Source organism: Fonsecaea nubica, assembly GCF_001646965.1.
Source record: "Fonsecaea nubica strain CBS 269.64 chromosome Unknown Scaff43, whole genome shotgun sequence".
In the NCBI taxonomy this organism is placed as follows: Eukaryota; Fungi; Ascomycota; class Eurotiomycetes; order Chaetothyriales; family Herpotrichiellaceae; genus Fonsecaea; species Fonsecaea nubica.
The window spans coordinates 45,984-59,585 of record NW_019173716.1 but is presented as its reverse complement, the minus strand read 5'-3'; the positions used below and the strand labels follow the sequence as shown (position 1 = coordinate 59,585).

At 51.7% G+C, this 13,602-nt stretch overlaps 3 protein-coding genes across 3 annotated transcripts; 1 reads left to right on the top strand and 2 right to left on the bottom strand.

Annotated features, from left to right (window-relative positions):
• Nucleotides 1–259: 259 nt before the first annotated feature.
• AYO20_06662 (hypothetical protein) lies at nucleotides 260–4,630 on the bottom strand (the record flags this gene model as incomplete). The annotated part of the gene is made up of 6 exons (XM_022644951.1): nucleotides 260–2,350; nucleotides 2,441–2,601; nucleotides 2,699–2,813; nucleotides 2,915–3,158; nucleotides 3,214–4,432; nucleotides 4,573–4,630. 6 exons carry the CDS (start codon nucleotides 4,628–4,630, stop codon nucleotides 260–262), a joined length of 3,888 nt encoding a protein of 1,295 aa, XP_022499026.1.
• A 719-nt stretch (nucleotides 4,631–5,349) lies between these two features.
• Nucleotides 5,350–8,370, bottom strand: AYO20_06661 (hypothetical protein; the record flags this gene model as incomplete). The annotated part of the gene is made up of 2 exons (XM_022644950.1): nucleotides 5,350–7,172; nucleotides 7,221–8,370. 2 exons carry the CDS (start codon nucleotides 8,368–8,370, stop codon nucleotides 5,350–5,352), a joined length of 2,973 nt encoding a protein of 990 aa, XP_022499025.1.
• A 4,686-nt stretch (nucleotides 8,371–13,056) lies between these two features.
• On the top strand, nucleotides 13,057–13,497 carry AYO20_06660 (hypothetical protein; the record flags this gene model as incomplete). The annotated part of the gene is made up of 1 exon (XM_022644949.1): nucleotides 13,057–13,497. The coding sequence occupies one exon, from the start codon at nucleotides 13,057–13,059 to the stop codon at nucleotides 13,495–13,497; it is 441 nt and encodes a 146-aa protein (XP_022499024.1).
• Nucleotides 13,498–13,602: the final 105 nt, after the last annotated feature.

Sequence of the window (13,602 nt, the reverse complement as noted above, 5' to 3'; positions counted from 1 at the left end):
ATATGAATAGGTCAGTGTGTTACAGTTCTGGACCACTTGTTACGAGTGCCGAGCCAGAGACCGTCGTCGGTATCTGAGGCAAAGCTCGGACGGCGCACGTACATCTACAACCTCTCACGTCATACGGAATATAGCTCAGGCAAACACTGTATGGAACACCATTGAAGAGCATTCTGCAAAACAAAATGTTGGATTCTATTATCTAGGCTGTCGTTATCATTGCGTCGTCCACCCTCCCCAGCCCAGCCCACTCCCCCATCTACTCCTCCTCAGACACCCATTCTTCCTCCTCCCCCCACGCTCTCCTCCTCTCCAGGCCACCCACGACCTCCCTCGCGGCATTCAACGTCCCCTGCATCCCCTCCAGCAACCGCATCAACTCCGCCTCAACCTCGTCATTCGAGGCGTTGGCGGACATCGCGGCGGTGCTGGGAGGCGATGCAGGCGGGACGAAGGCCACGAGGGGGCCTTGGGCGCCACCTGCCGGAATGGCCGTTGCATTCGAGGTGACGGACGAATTTGAGACCCGGTGCATGTTGTATGCTGCCGGGTGAGAGTGGCTTGGGCCCGGAAAGCCGTCCTCGCCAATACGCGCCGGTCGTCCCAAAGCATATGGTGCCGGACGCGGCCCGGACGCCGTCAGTGGCGTGGTTGCTCCCGAGGAATACCCGGCGAGCATCGTCCTCCCTCTCCCAGAGTAGAATCCACCCATGTTGACGTCTTCGTCCATCGTAGCAGGACCCGGGTGATCTCTGTCGTCTTCGTCATTGTCCCGCTCAAGCCCGAACGGATCCACGTCCGTCGATGATGCAGAAACATCACTGTATGCTTCAGACAGAGCGGTTGATGGTCGAGGGATCTCCTGTTCTTCAGCTTGGGCAAAGTCACCAATCGTCACCGGCATGGTCATTTGGCGTGCCAACGGGGCTGGACGGGTTGGTGTCGGTCTGGAGCCGGGATGAGGCTTCTGATATGTAAGAGCGGTCGTCGGGGGCGACGATCCCAGGGATTCTTCCTCTTCGTAGTCTTCGGTAACTTTGGCTTCAGCCATGGCGGAAGAGAATGACCAATCCATTGTCTTATGTCTCTTGGTCTTGTCGCCCGGATCGGCTTCTGTCTCGATCTCCTCTTCTTGTGGTCCTGGAATATCATGACCGTTAGTCGGCTCTGGTTCGGGCGCTACATTTATTTGTGGGATCGTCATTGCAGCCTCAGACATTGCGTTTGCGAAGGACCAGTCCATTGTCGCGTGACCGGGTCGGGAAGATGTGATCTCGGCTGGCTCTTGCAGCTCAGGGGCTTTGGTTCTGTTCTTAATAGTCCATTCCTCTTGAGACGTTGCAAAATCATGCGCGGATGTACTCGAGGGCGCAACACCTTCTGCGGACGACGCTCTTCGGGCCGTGAGAGATTGGTTATTGGGGTCCCGAGGGCCTTTGGAATTGGCTCGTTTCTCCCGAAGTGTAGATGCATCCGCAAGTCTGATGGTCTCTTCCTTCAATGGCGGTGCAGCATAAGCGGTTTGGATTTTGTCATCAGTTCTTGGTGCAGCGGCAACTGCGTAGTCGGCTTCATCAAAGTCTCCGAGATCAATGACATTAGATGCGATAGAGCTAGGCCGGTCCTCTGCCATGGCTCGGAATGGCAAGTCGGATATCCGCCGTTGTTCGGGGATCGGAATAAAATCTGTTTTGGTCTTGTATTCATATGCAGGCTTGTCCTGGTCGAAAAGGTTGGAGAGATCCGCTCCTCGTTTGACGCGGGCTTCAAAGTTGGCCTTTTGAGCGGCTGTCATTTCCTGGGGGGGTGAGAGACTTCCGGGTCTGTTCAATCCTTTTGGTGTTTCTTCTCCTGTCATGCTGTCGCTAGGAGAAAATTCCGAGAAGTCGGGGATCTCCAAGATTGCAGAGACGCGTTTTTCGAAATCTTGAGTCATGCTAAAGTTCCATTCATCATCAGATTCCAAGTCGGCATCTGGACCTTGAGCAGAAGCGGCCGCCGCGCCACCAGGCATGAACAGAGAGATTCTTTGACCCCCACTAAACAGCCAAGCGTAATATGTTTGAACAAGCTCGGTGAGCATACTTGTCGGATGTGTCTCTTCTGTGTCTTTTAGAAAATCATGTTGTAACACGTCCTCCATTGATGGTCGTGTGTTGGCGTCAGGAGTTAATGCGTAGGAGACAAGTGAACGAAGGCCGTCACTGAAATTCTCATTTTCTGGAAGAGAGATGGCCTGCTTCAAGCGTCTCATTCTCATTTTGAGTTGTTGTCGCTCACGGAGATCGCTATTTGGTGGCCGTCCCATGGCACACTCATAGATGGTGCAGCCGTATTCCCATACATCGACCTAGCAATTTGTGTCAGTCTTGACATTCGGTCCAACTGGTATATGTATGTTTTCGAATGCCGCTACACGATGGCCATTCAAGCAACTTACTTCGTCTGAATACTCGGGATTCTCTGTCCATAGCTCCGGTGGCATCCAGTGCAGAGTTCCAATGAATGTCTTTCGCTTGTCTGTTTGGGTATCGAGGATTGTGGCAACGCCGAAGTCACACAATTCCAGGCGACCTTCTTGGTGAATAAGAACATTGGCAGCTGGAAGGACCACGAGTTAGTATTAGAGCCATGTATCAGCGAAGAGGGCTGCGTCGACGAAGAAGAGACTCATGCAAAGCAAGGGGATATAGCCTACCTTTGACATCTCTGTGCATTATACCTGCTTGATGAAGACCTTTGAGGGCTTTGGCTAATTCCCTTGCGACAATTACAATATACTTTTCAGAAAGTCTGTCGTTGGTCGCCCGCATCTACAGCTCCATATGTCAGTCAAACAACATACAACTTCAAAAGGCCAGACTCCAAAGGAGGATGTATGGCGGAAATATAATGCTCAATCACTAAAACTTACCAGAGTTTTAACACTGCCGCCAGGACAATATTCACACACCAACCACAGCTGACTGTGCACCGGCAAAGCTTCGATCATTTGGTTGAGGTTTTCTGCTCCACTCTCTTGAGCTTGCCGTAAGATCCTGATTTCCCGGTTGAAGTCCCGGATCTGTTCGTCCTTGTGATCGCCGAAGGCATGAAAATCTGCTTCATCGATGTCAAGAACTTTGATAGCAACGACCTTGGAGGTGGAAAGCTGTCGTCTATGAACAAGTCAGAGAAGGGAAGTCGAAGGTTCGAAATCCTAGATTGGCTCACCCTTTGTACACTCTACCGAAGCTACCTTTGCCAATCAACTCATCAAAAGCATAATCAGGTTCAGCTTGCTTCGACCTCTTGCACTTCTCCACAACTGCGCGCTGTTGTTCCTGGGCAAGCCGAACTGCCTCGCGGCGATGAGCTGTCATACCTGAGGCAGAGTCGGGATGAAGGCTATCCATCGTGAAAGTCGCGCCTGCTCGGCGTCGTTGTTTGAAAGTCTTGGTTCTCTTCAACGGGGTATTAGACTCATACACTTCTGGAGAAGATTCAAGAATTTCAAGGGTCTTTTTACGGTGTGCAATGACTTCAGCGTCTAATTCCTCCTCTTCGCGTACTCCCGGGCGGGCTCTTGTCGCTTCTTTGAATGACTCTTCTGAAAGGAGACGTCGAAGAACAAACTCACGGGTGAGTGGTGTGTGCTCTGGTGCTGGAGATTCAAGGACCTCTTGGCAACCTGCGGAATCGAGAGTCTTTGGCTGCCGATCTTCTGCTTCAGGTTGTGATGGAGTTACCGGGAGTCTAGTCTTGCGGACGCAAAGCGGAGGCGGAGATAGCTCTTCCCAGAGTGCTCGATCTTCGTGTGATTCAGACTCAGACTTTCTGGCAGGAGTTTGGCTGGTAGGAGCAGGAAGTGGAAGGCCTGCCGGTCGAAGAGGTGATTTCCGGGGAAGGGTAGGAGGCCCTGTAAGATCTTCACCAAGTGAGAGTGGAGACTTGACAGAAAGAAGAGAGGGTCTGGCAGACTCAGAATCACTTGGCGACTGTTTGCTGTGCTTCTGCCACCAGTTGTCTGGCCGGAGAACTCGTCTTGGTGCACGAGAGAGTGAAAGATTACCGTCCTTCTCGTTGAGTGATGTTGGGGAAGAGTGCGATGAGAAACTGGAAGGTGAAAAGGGACTGCTAGAATCCTTTGTTCCGTTTACAAGGGGTGAAGATAAGCTTGAAACGTCGGATGAAGCTGTGACTGCGGACTTGAATGTCTCTGGGAAACGTTTATCTCGAGGGGACGGAGTTGAGTCGCAGAGACGAGCAGGACGATATGGGTATCCACCGGACCCGTAGTCTCTTCGGGAGCCTGCAAAGAAAGGGGACTGTCTAGGTCGAGACTGTTGAGAATGTAGGGTTCTTGTCGATTTGGACGACGGGGGTGAAGCGGAAGATGATGTCTGAGAGAGGCAACTGTCCTCTTCGACGACGCCGAGGCTGTGCGGAGATGCTGCATTTCGTTAGTATTGTCACTGAGTTCCAGGTCCGGGGACTTGTCTGTCAGATCAACATCATGTTGCTAGGTGGATGACCCGGCGCCGGTGACATCAACGCGCCATGAATGTTCATTTGGCCGACTGGACCACTTACAAAGGGGTTCCGGAGCCTTGTCCTCAAGGGACTTTGTCTTTTTGTCGCCTGGAGACATGGTTGTCAGTAGTTGTCAAGGTTGCATAGCTGGTGAAGGAGAGAAGGACGAGGGCAACAGTGACATGGTGAAGACAGAGTTCTTCCATGTCGGCTCTCTTGCTGGATAATCGTAGACTTACCTGGTCAAGGGGGTTGGCGGAGGGCTTTCTCGTGCAGATTGTTGAAGAGCACCGATATGTACGGCACCGTCCCAAACCAACGCAAGGTTGCGACACCCCGCTATATCCTTCTGATACAGAGGTGGGTTTTCCAATTGATATCTTACCGCGCCATCGCTATTGGAGATTGGACACAAACGGTGCAAGGCTGTCGTTGTTCAAGTCACCCGGTCTGAAGCCCTTCTCAACCACTCTTGGCTTCAATCTGGACAGAAACACCGTCAGCATCCTTCCGTCGTATACTGTGCCGGTAGCAGCCGCGGTCGGGAAGATATGGCAGCAGTGGTCGCCTCGATACAGAGATGTGCACAACTACAACAGGAAACAGCGACTAGCGTGGAAAAGGGGAATGGGCTTGGCGTCTGGACGCTATTCCTATATTATACTAGCGTGCACGGGCCACTCAGCCTCGGCGTGACCTTGACAAGGCTGTGAGGCTATTAGCGACAAACGAGGCTGCGGTCTCCATGTGACTGTGTGACGGAATACTGTGAAGCCAGTGACCAAGAAATGGATATATGCTACCTATGTCCAGCGCAAACAGTGGTAGCAGTAAGAATCAAAACCCCATCCGCCTTCTTGGGACTATCGGCTTCTTGACCACTCCATTGCTGCCCATCTTCTTAACCACGGGTCCGCTACTTTTGGCCCTCCCAATCAGCAATCGCTCTTTCTCTTCATCGTCCTGCCGCCTCATTTCCTCCTTTTCTCGGTCCTCGGCCATTTGTCTTTCGATCTCCATCTTCCGGTTGAACTCACTCTCGATGATCCTTTTGTCCTTGGCGCTATACTCCTTTGATTTTAAGCTGTAGAAGACACCACCAAGGTCTGCCAGCCAGTGCGGATCAACAGCCGTAACACAACTCATGTACTCCTTGCTGGTCAGGATAAGTTCGTGGTAGACGACATAGTCGGGTGGATCTCCAAGCCCGTACAGAGCGGAGGTAGGATGGAGCTGGACGGTGACACTAGTGCGCAGATTGATGTACTCTCCGACTCCTCGCCGACGAGCGGCCTGGTGATAATATCCGGAGCAGATGCACTTTCGTATGACATCCCAGTCCGTACCACACGACACGAGCTCCATCTTTTGCTGGCCCGCCATAATGTCGTGTAATTGCTCCCGAATCTCTTTTGCACGACGTAGTGCTTTAGGATGTAAAAAGTGTCGAACGCACCAACCATCACTGTAGCCATTACTCTTCCACTGAGTGTACACGTGCAAAAGCGTAAGATGATCCGACTCGTGCACGAAGAACTTTTCTCTCGCTGCATCTGACTCCTCCTGCCTCTCTTTCGGCCTATAGAAGACAGACGGCACGGACAGCATACTGACAATGGTGAGCATCTCCTCGCTACAGCCGTATTCGGTAGATGATGTAATCAGCATCTTCGCAAGTGAAGGATCCATTGGGAATGCGGTCATCGTGCGTCCGATCGGTGTCAGGTCGCCAACGTGGTCCAACGCCCCCAGGGCCCATAGATCGAAGAGTGAGGTGGTAATTGTGTCTTGCGGCGGAGGGTCCATAAAGTCAAAGTCCAACAAGTCTTTGACACCCAGCGACTTCAGAAGCAAGACCGTATTTGCTAGATTCGTCCGCTGGATCTCAGGAATTGTCTGAATGTACAACTCGTTCTTGAATGCCTGCTCAGTATACAAATGAAATGCTTTGCCTGGTCCAGTGCGACCAGCGCGACCAGCTCGCTGAGAGGCATTGGCTTGCGAGATGGGGGTGATTTGCAGGGTGTCCATTCCCATCTTGGGATTGTAAACCTTTAACTTGGAGAATCCGGAGTCGACAACGTACATGATCCCATCAACAGTCAACGAAGTTTCTGCGATATTGGTGGCAACGATGACTTTACGCACACCGGGCGGGGCAGGATCGAAAATCTTTGCTTGGAGATCTGCAGGCATCTGGGAGTATATCGGCAACACCATGATTTTCGGTGGATTAACTAGCAGGCGGAGTCTCTCTTCAATCAACTCACAAGTCACTTCGATGTCCTCTTGGCCTGTCATGAAGACGAGGATATCTCCAGCGCCCTGAGAGACATGGATAGCGAGAACTTGCTTGACGGCGCTGTCAACATAGTCTTCACACGGTGAACGAGAGAACTGGATGTCGACAGGAAAGGTGCGGCCGGGAATGATGAATTCGGGTGCTCCTCCATAAAAGCGAGAGAAACGCTCCGAATTCATAGTGGCAGACGTAACGATGAGCTTCAAGTCTCTGCGTCGAGCAAGAACCTTCTTGATCAGACCCATGAGGACGTCGGTATTGAGAGCGCGTTCGTGAGCCTCGTCCATGATGATGCATGAGTATTTGTCTAGATCTCGTTGAGTGAGGGATTCTCTAAGCAGAACGCCATCCGTCATATCTGTACCACGATCAATAAGTCGTCTGGTATCGGAACGGCAGAACTTACACTTGATTACCGTCTCATCGCTTGTGCAGTCCTCAAAACGAATGGCATATCCCACCAATCCACCCAGCTCTACTTCCATCTCCTCACTAACCCGCTTAGCGACACTCATGGCGGCAACTCTTCGAGGCTGTGTACATCCAATCAAGCCGTGTTTACCGTAGCCCTCCTCGTGGAGAAACTGGGTCAGTTGCGTCGTTTTCCCCGAGCCGGTCTGGCCAACGACAATGATGACTTGGTTGTCTCGAATGACCCGCATCAGCTCCTCCCTCACAGCAAAGGCCGGTAGATATTCTCGTTGCTCCCTCAATGTCTTACTCTTGCTAAACGCAGAGCTCCCGGTACTCTTCTTGAGATGAGCAGAAAATTTGCTCTTGCCACTGTCCTCACCTGGTAGCGCAGCAGCACTGTCTCCCTCGTCTTCTCTCACGCCCATTATATTGCCCAAAGCGGTTCCGGCAATATTTGTGGCTTCTTGTGCCTGTTTCTGTCGCTCTTTTTGCTGGCGCTTCTCCCGTACAACCTTGCTGCCCTTGCGACTGAAGACGGCCATGTCACTTTGAGGATCCCGCACTGCTGGCACCGGCTCGAGTTGCTTTGTAAAGACAGTCTTTCCGTCTAGAAATGGAGGTTTGAGGTCATGCACAAGTAGATGCACCCGGACAGCATCATCGTCATCAAAATCCTGAAGCTGATCGCGCCTTTGCGCAACTCCGGACGTGAGCATTCGATTGGCCTCCCAGGCATCAACCTCCTTCTGTTTCTGCGCCGCCTTAGCTGTCAACCTCTTGCCCAACTTCTTGTCCAACAGCGCCTGCTCGCGCTGCTTGTCTGCCCAAGTAGCATCTGCACCGCCGAAAGGGTTATGTGTTTCGTCGCCGAAGGTGTGGCCAAACTCATCTCCCGTATACCAGTCGCGGTCCATGGCCGCGGTGTCCTCATCGTTGAAGAAAGGCTCTGGGCCGTCAAACTCTTGTTGGTGCGGCTTTGGATCGTGCAAGCGACTCTGGTGTCTGTCGGATGGCCTTGCGGAGCGGCCTCTGGATGCATATTGAGGCATTAAGGATGGTCCCAGATCGTCGCTCGAATCGGGATGGGCATGATGGAAACCTCCTGCAAGTTTCCGCCGCTTTGGACTATTACCGCGCTCCATTGCTTGGGAGAAAGAAGTTGTCGGGGATCGTCTGGTAAGTCTGGCAGAAGGGAAGCGGGCCAGACATCAATTGACAGAACCACCCTGAACCATCTATGATATGTACACACGGAGGCACCACCAGGCACTTGTCTAGGTGCAGGGAAAAGTTTTACCGGGGTTTATGCGGAGGACTTCCACACGACACTAACATCGATTTATGCACATCGTGACATCCCCGCCTCCTCCGCAACTCTACATGTAAACATTTTGATCACTTCACCTATCGACAGAATGGCGTCAGGGCAGGAAGCAGCTCTCCGGAAACAGCAAGGTATTTGGAGTCCTGATACATCGCAAACTCCTACTAAGAGTATACAAGACTTGCAATCGCAGTACACCAACTACAAAAACACCCTTCAGTCGCTTGCGCAGAAGGTAGGCGAAATTGAACAAGAGATTGAGGAACACAAGTCAGTTATATCCATACTAGCACTACAAGTCTTGTTTGGGGCGAGTATTTCCCATAGAGGCGATGCAAGATACTGACATTTGGCTTTTGGACAGACTTGTTATGGAGACGCTTCAGCCACTTCCTCAGGACCGCAAGTGCTTCCGCCTGATAAACGGAGTACTTGTTGAGAGAACAGTGAAAGACGTCCTACCCGCGCTGAAGACCAATTCCGACGGGCTCAAGCAGGTCTTGGAGGAACTACTCAAACAGTATAAAAACAAGCAGGATGAGATGGATAAGTGGAAGGCAAGTTTGGCGACCATTGCGTCTCTTGGATTCTCGCTGATGGATGACTACAGAAGAAAAACAACATCCAAGTGGTACAAAACCAGTAAAAGATGTGGACAAGGATGTTTTCGGAGAAGATACGGCGGATACGTTGGCTGTAGACAGAGACACACACTGCCCACGGATTCAGGCTGCCAAAAAGACCCCTATGCCAGAGTCAACTGAGGATTCTAGTGCATTGGCATCGAGAGTATGATGAGGCCAAAATGAGGCGTGGGAGTATTATGATAAACTCAACGACTAGGCGACTGCTGGACGCGGCCTTGACTGCTATCTGAGGCAACTGCGACGCTCTTCATTTATAATTCTTGCCCTTGAACCAACCTGATCGCAAACAAATCCCGTAAGTACCCCTACGACAGCAGCTCTAATCGTCTGGATTCGTCTTATTTTCTCCTATTCTCCACGAGTGCTAACCTGAGCGTCAACCAGTTCCAATTTGACCTTGCTGTTACCGCCGTGACAACGAGCCCTCGAGAATGGCGCCTTCCGGAGCCAGCTGGCCCTCATCGAATGGTAACACACAAAAGAACTACCCAAGCGGCAACCACCCTCGTACCACCTTTGCACTTCCACCGCTGATCAGTCGCCCATCGCTCTTCTGTTGTCCAGTGGCAGAGAGTGATTCAGCACACTTGCCTCGAAGCTTCGTCAACCCCGGCCGCCATTTGATGAATCTTCAGCTTCGAACATTCCTCGAGTGTGCTGATGATGCTGAGTACACCTTTCCGAAATGTGAAGTGTCCCACATTGTCGAGGTGACCACCAGAGCCCTTCATAACAATACCCTACCGTCTCATAGTCGGTCCGCAGATCAGCAGCAGTGGAATTCCCGCAGCGGGCTGCACGACACTTCTCTGACGTCCTGCACTCCTCCCCTCGAAACGAGTGAAGATGGCAGAATGGCAATTGACGAAGAAGAGCTGAGTGGTGCCGAGATTCCATACAGTACATATCAGAGCATGTCGACGCGGTACTTTATCTCTCAAAACAGCAGCAAGGCGTGGCAAATTCCGCCTCATTCTCGATCTTATCGAGAAACCCACCCCGAGCCGAATCCAAGCAGGGCGGGTGTCGAAAGATATATGGAGATACCACCTTTCAAGACATTGCCATACACTTCAGAAGGGATTTCAGGAGGGGCAGGCGCTCGACCATGGATGCCGTCGTGCTCCGTCTTGATGTGGTGTACTAAACACAATCAATTCTACGAAGTGCACGTACTGTCTTGAGCGCCGCCAAGAAGGATACAGGGATAAATACATATCTAACGAGTGACCAGCTCGGTCTCACCAGTCGAGAAGAAAGAAGAGCTGGTCTTGCGCATGGTTTCGCACATACATATTCTTTCGCACTGGTACAGGAGGGAGCTGGCTGCGAAAAGAACCACGATCTTGACCACATGTGGGCTTTAGATAGCTCGCACAAATATCGGGTCAATACTTATGACGAAATTCAATGCACAGACGTCTTTTGACTCCAAGGCAGATCGCAACTGTGTCTTGGAATGGCGTACTTGTACCTCGCACACAAATACTAGGTAGTCATTTCTATTTCTGTTTGCAGGCAGCTTGGTCATCCGGTGTGAAACTAGACTACGGACGACCTGATCCCAGTCTTGTCCGGTGCCGCCGCATCTGATATAGCTGCAAGGCTAACAAAATCGCCCTCATTTACTGGATTCCCACAAGTAGGTACCCGCACTATGCTACTGTAGGTAGCTGGAGTGGCTGGTTTCCAAAGCATCGGAGAGAGGATACCATCATCCGCCGATGCGCCGATATGTACATTACCGACGCCCCAAGCAGCGCTTGTCTTGCATCTGCTGTGTAGCTCGCGTTGGTGCAGAAGCATCTCTACCTCGTACCTCGTACCTACGGAGTACTGCACAAGCACCGAGTACGCTGGCAATGGTAGGAAAGCTGTAAGATGCGCATCGGTTTCAACAGAATTCGTTTACGGTGGTGGCATGATGATGAAATGGAGAGTACGAGGTGAGTCGGTGCCACCTGCATCGTCTACATACTTTTATGTACCGGTACTCCATACCAACACGGTGTATTTCTTGGGTACCTAGGCACCACCAGCACTTAGGTAAAGCATGGTAAGCTACCGAGGTAATGTTGGCAATAGTTCCCTCACTAGGGAGGATGGGCGGCTCGCTACCCAGGAAAGAGCAGTGTGTCCGGGTAGGTACCAAGGAAGGTGCCTAAAGTACCCAGAGACTGTACACAGAACATACTCGTACTTGGCAGTCCTAACAGCAGTCAGTCTCTGCTTGAAACCGCACATTCACCCTCACTCACCACTGCTGTGGCTAGATTTTAAACTCCCTGCAACTCCCACGACTTGCCGGCGCTCCACTACGAGGTACAGCTTGCTTGCTCCCATCATGCGAACCTTGTCGAACCCAAGAGCTCGTGAGACATGGTTAGAAGCCAGCAAGGGAGGTAGCTCCACAACTCAGGCCAGATGGTTCGGGGCCATCACTGGTGCTCTTTTGCTTCTCCGCGCCACGTTCTGCAGGTTCTGTCCGTGATCAACCCACAACCGCCGCCCAGTTGACTCTCACATCATGTTCCATTGACCAGGGGGTGAAAGTTCATGGGTACCTCTGTACGTCCAAGCTTCAAACCAGGGAGCAAGGGGTTACATGCATGGCCCCCAAGCAAATCGGGTGCTTCCCAGTGAGTCACTCACCACCCTCTTGGTTCCTTCTCCCACCCTTGATTTCATGTTTCACTTACTGATTGGTAAAGCCAGTCAATCGTAGACCCGGCAACGGGTAGAGAGGAACTGAGAATGACCTGAGGAAGCAGCCCAATCTGATGCACCCGCCAGTCCATCCCTGAGCTCGCTGAAGTTCACCTCCTGTCTCAACGACCCTCCTCCTTCGAGTTGTCACGATGCCCCCAAGACTGCGTCCTACGAATGTCCAAGCCACTACAAGGACTCCACCTTGAGTGGCCCGTCTGCCCGTCCCATTCCATGCCAGAAGAGTTCGCATCGTCCCAAAAGCCACCAAACACACTCATCATCGCTAAAGTACGAGTAGTATTGCGGTCAGGCGATCCGCACCGGCCAACGACAATCATTTCCTTGAGCACACATTCTCGAAGGCCTATCGATTCTGTGTGGATAGCTATCGTCTTGCCGAGTCCATCCGTCCCCTACATTGGCTCGATACATCCGGCTAACCATCTTGCAGAGGGGCCTTGGTTCGCTTCTTTGGCACCAAAATCCTCCTGTTGGTCCCAATCGACGCCACGCGGCCACTGGCATCGTTGTGCGCCGCTCAAACCTCAATCCATGGCCCACGACCCCTCGACCATCCTGGGCGTTTCCAACTAGGCGCTTTGAATATCTTGTCTTGCCTGCCTTTCCTTGCGACCTCACCTCCTTGTAAAGCTCCTCGTCGGTCCTCACACTCGTTACTTCCAGATCCGGGTATTTAGGTGGCATTGGAATCTGATCCGTCAGAATTCCAACTTGTAAATTTATTTGTCCTTCAATCTCTTTCCTTGCCCGCCACTCACTCCTTTGAAGGAAATCCGGTACAGCATTTCTTGAACAAATGAAACTGTGAATACGTCACACACTCGCCACTGGATTTCACCGGCTTTTCCTTCAGAAACTTTGGTTTTGGACAGGAGGAATAGCTCCCACGTCTGTTGAAGTACTATAAAGCACCTCAGGGGGACACCAAGTGTGGTGTCTTCTCACTTTTGGTTTAAGACAGCCTCGAGGATCGGCGGTGCATATCAAGGGAATATTAGCCCCAGAGGAGGATCATCTCGGTGATTACAGACAAAAATTTCTATATCTCGGACCTCTGTGAGCTTCACATTCATATGCATTCTTGATTTCTTGATGTTTGTTGGGACTAACGCTTCGCAGTCGTCGACATGTATTTTATCTCCTTGCTATCCGTCTTGATAACCGCCTCGCTGCTCGCCACTGCTTCCGCAACGCCAGTGGTCAGGAAATCGCTCAATCCCAACTTCCTCAGGACCAGATCACCTCTTAGCAATGCAGCTTTCTCAGAAGACTGGCCTACCAATGTTGTCATGGTCGGAGGATCCCAGACGTATGGTTTCTGGGTTCCCACCGACGGGACTTGGTATGAACTGGGGAACATCGAATGTCTCGGCTTGCCTGCATATGCCATTGGCGACTGCAACGACGTAACCATCGACCAGATTGGCGTAGTGGCGGGATATGGCCCCTGCAGCTTCGTTGGCAACAATGGCTATTCATCCACACTTGACGGTGATGCCGGCGATGGCTACTATACCGTTGGTCCTCCCCAAAACATCATGGCCGCAGCGTGTGGCCCTTCATCATGATTGCATCAGCCTCCTTGAGCCAGCAAGCCTTCTATAACGACTTTCCACGCAGCTATTCCTTGATGCGAAAAATGAAGCACGACAATAGACTTTTGTTCATCAGCT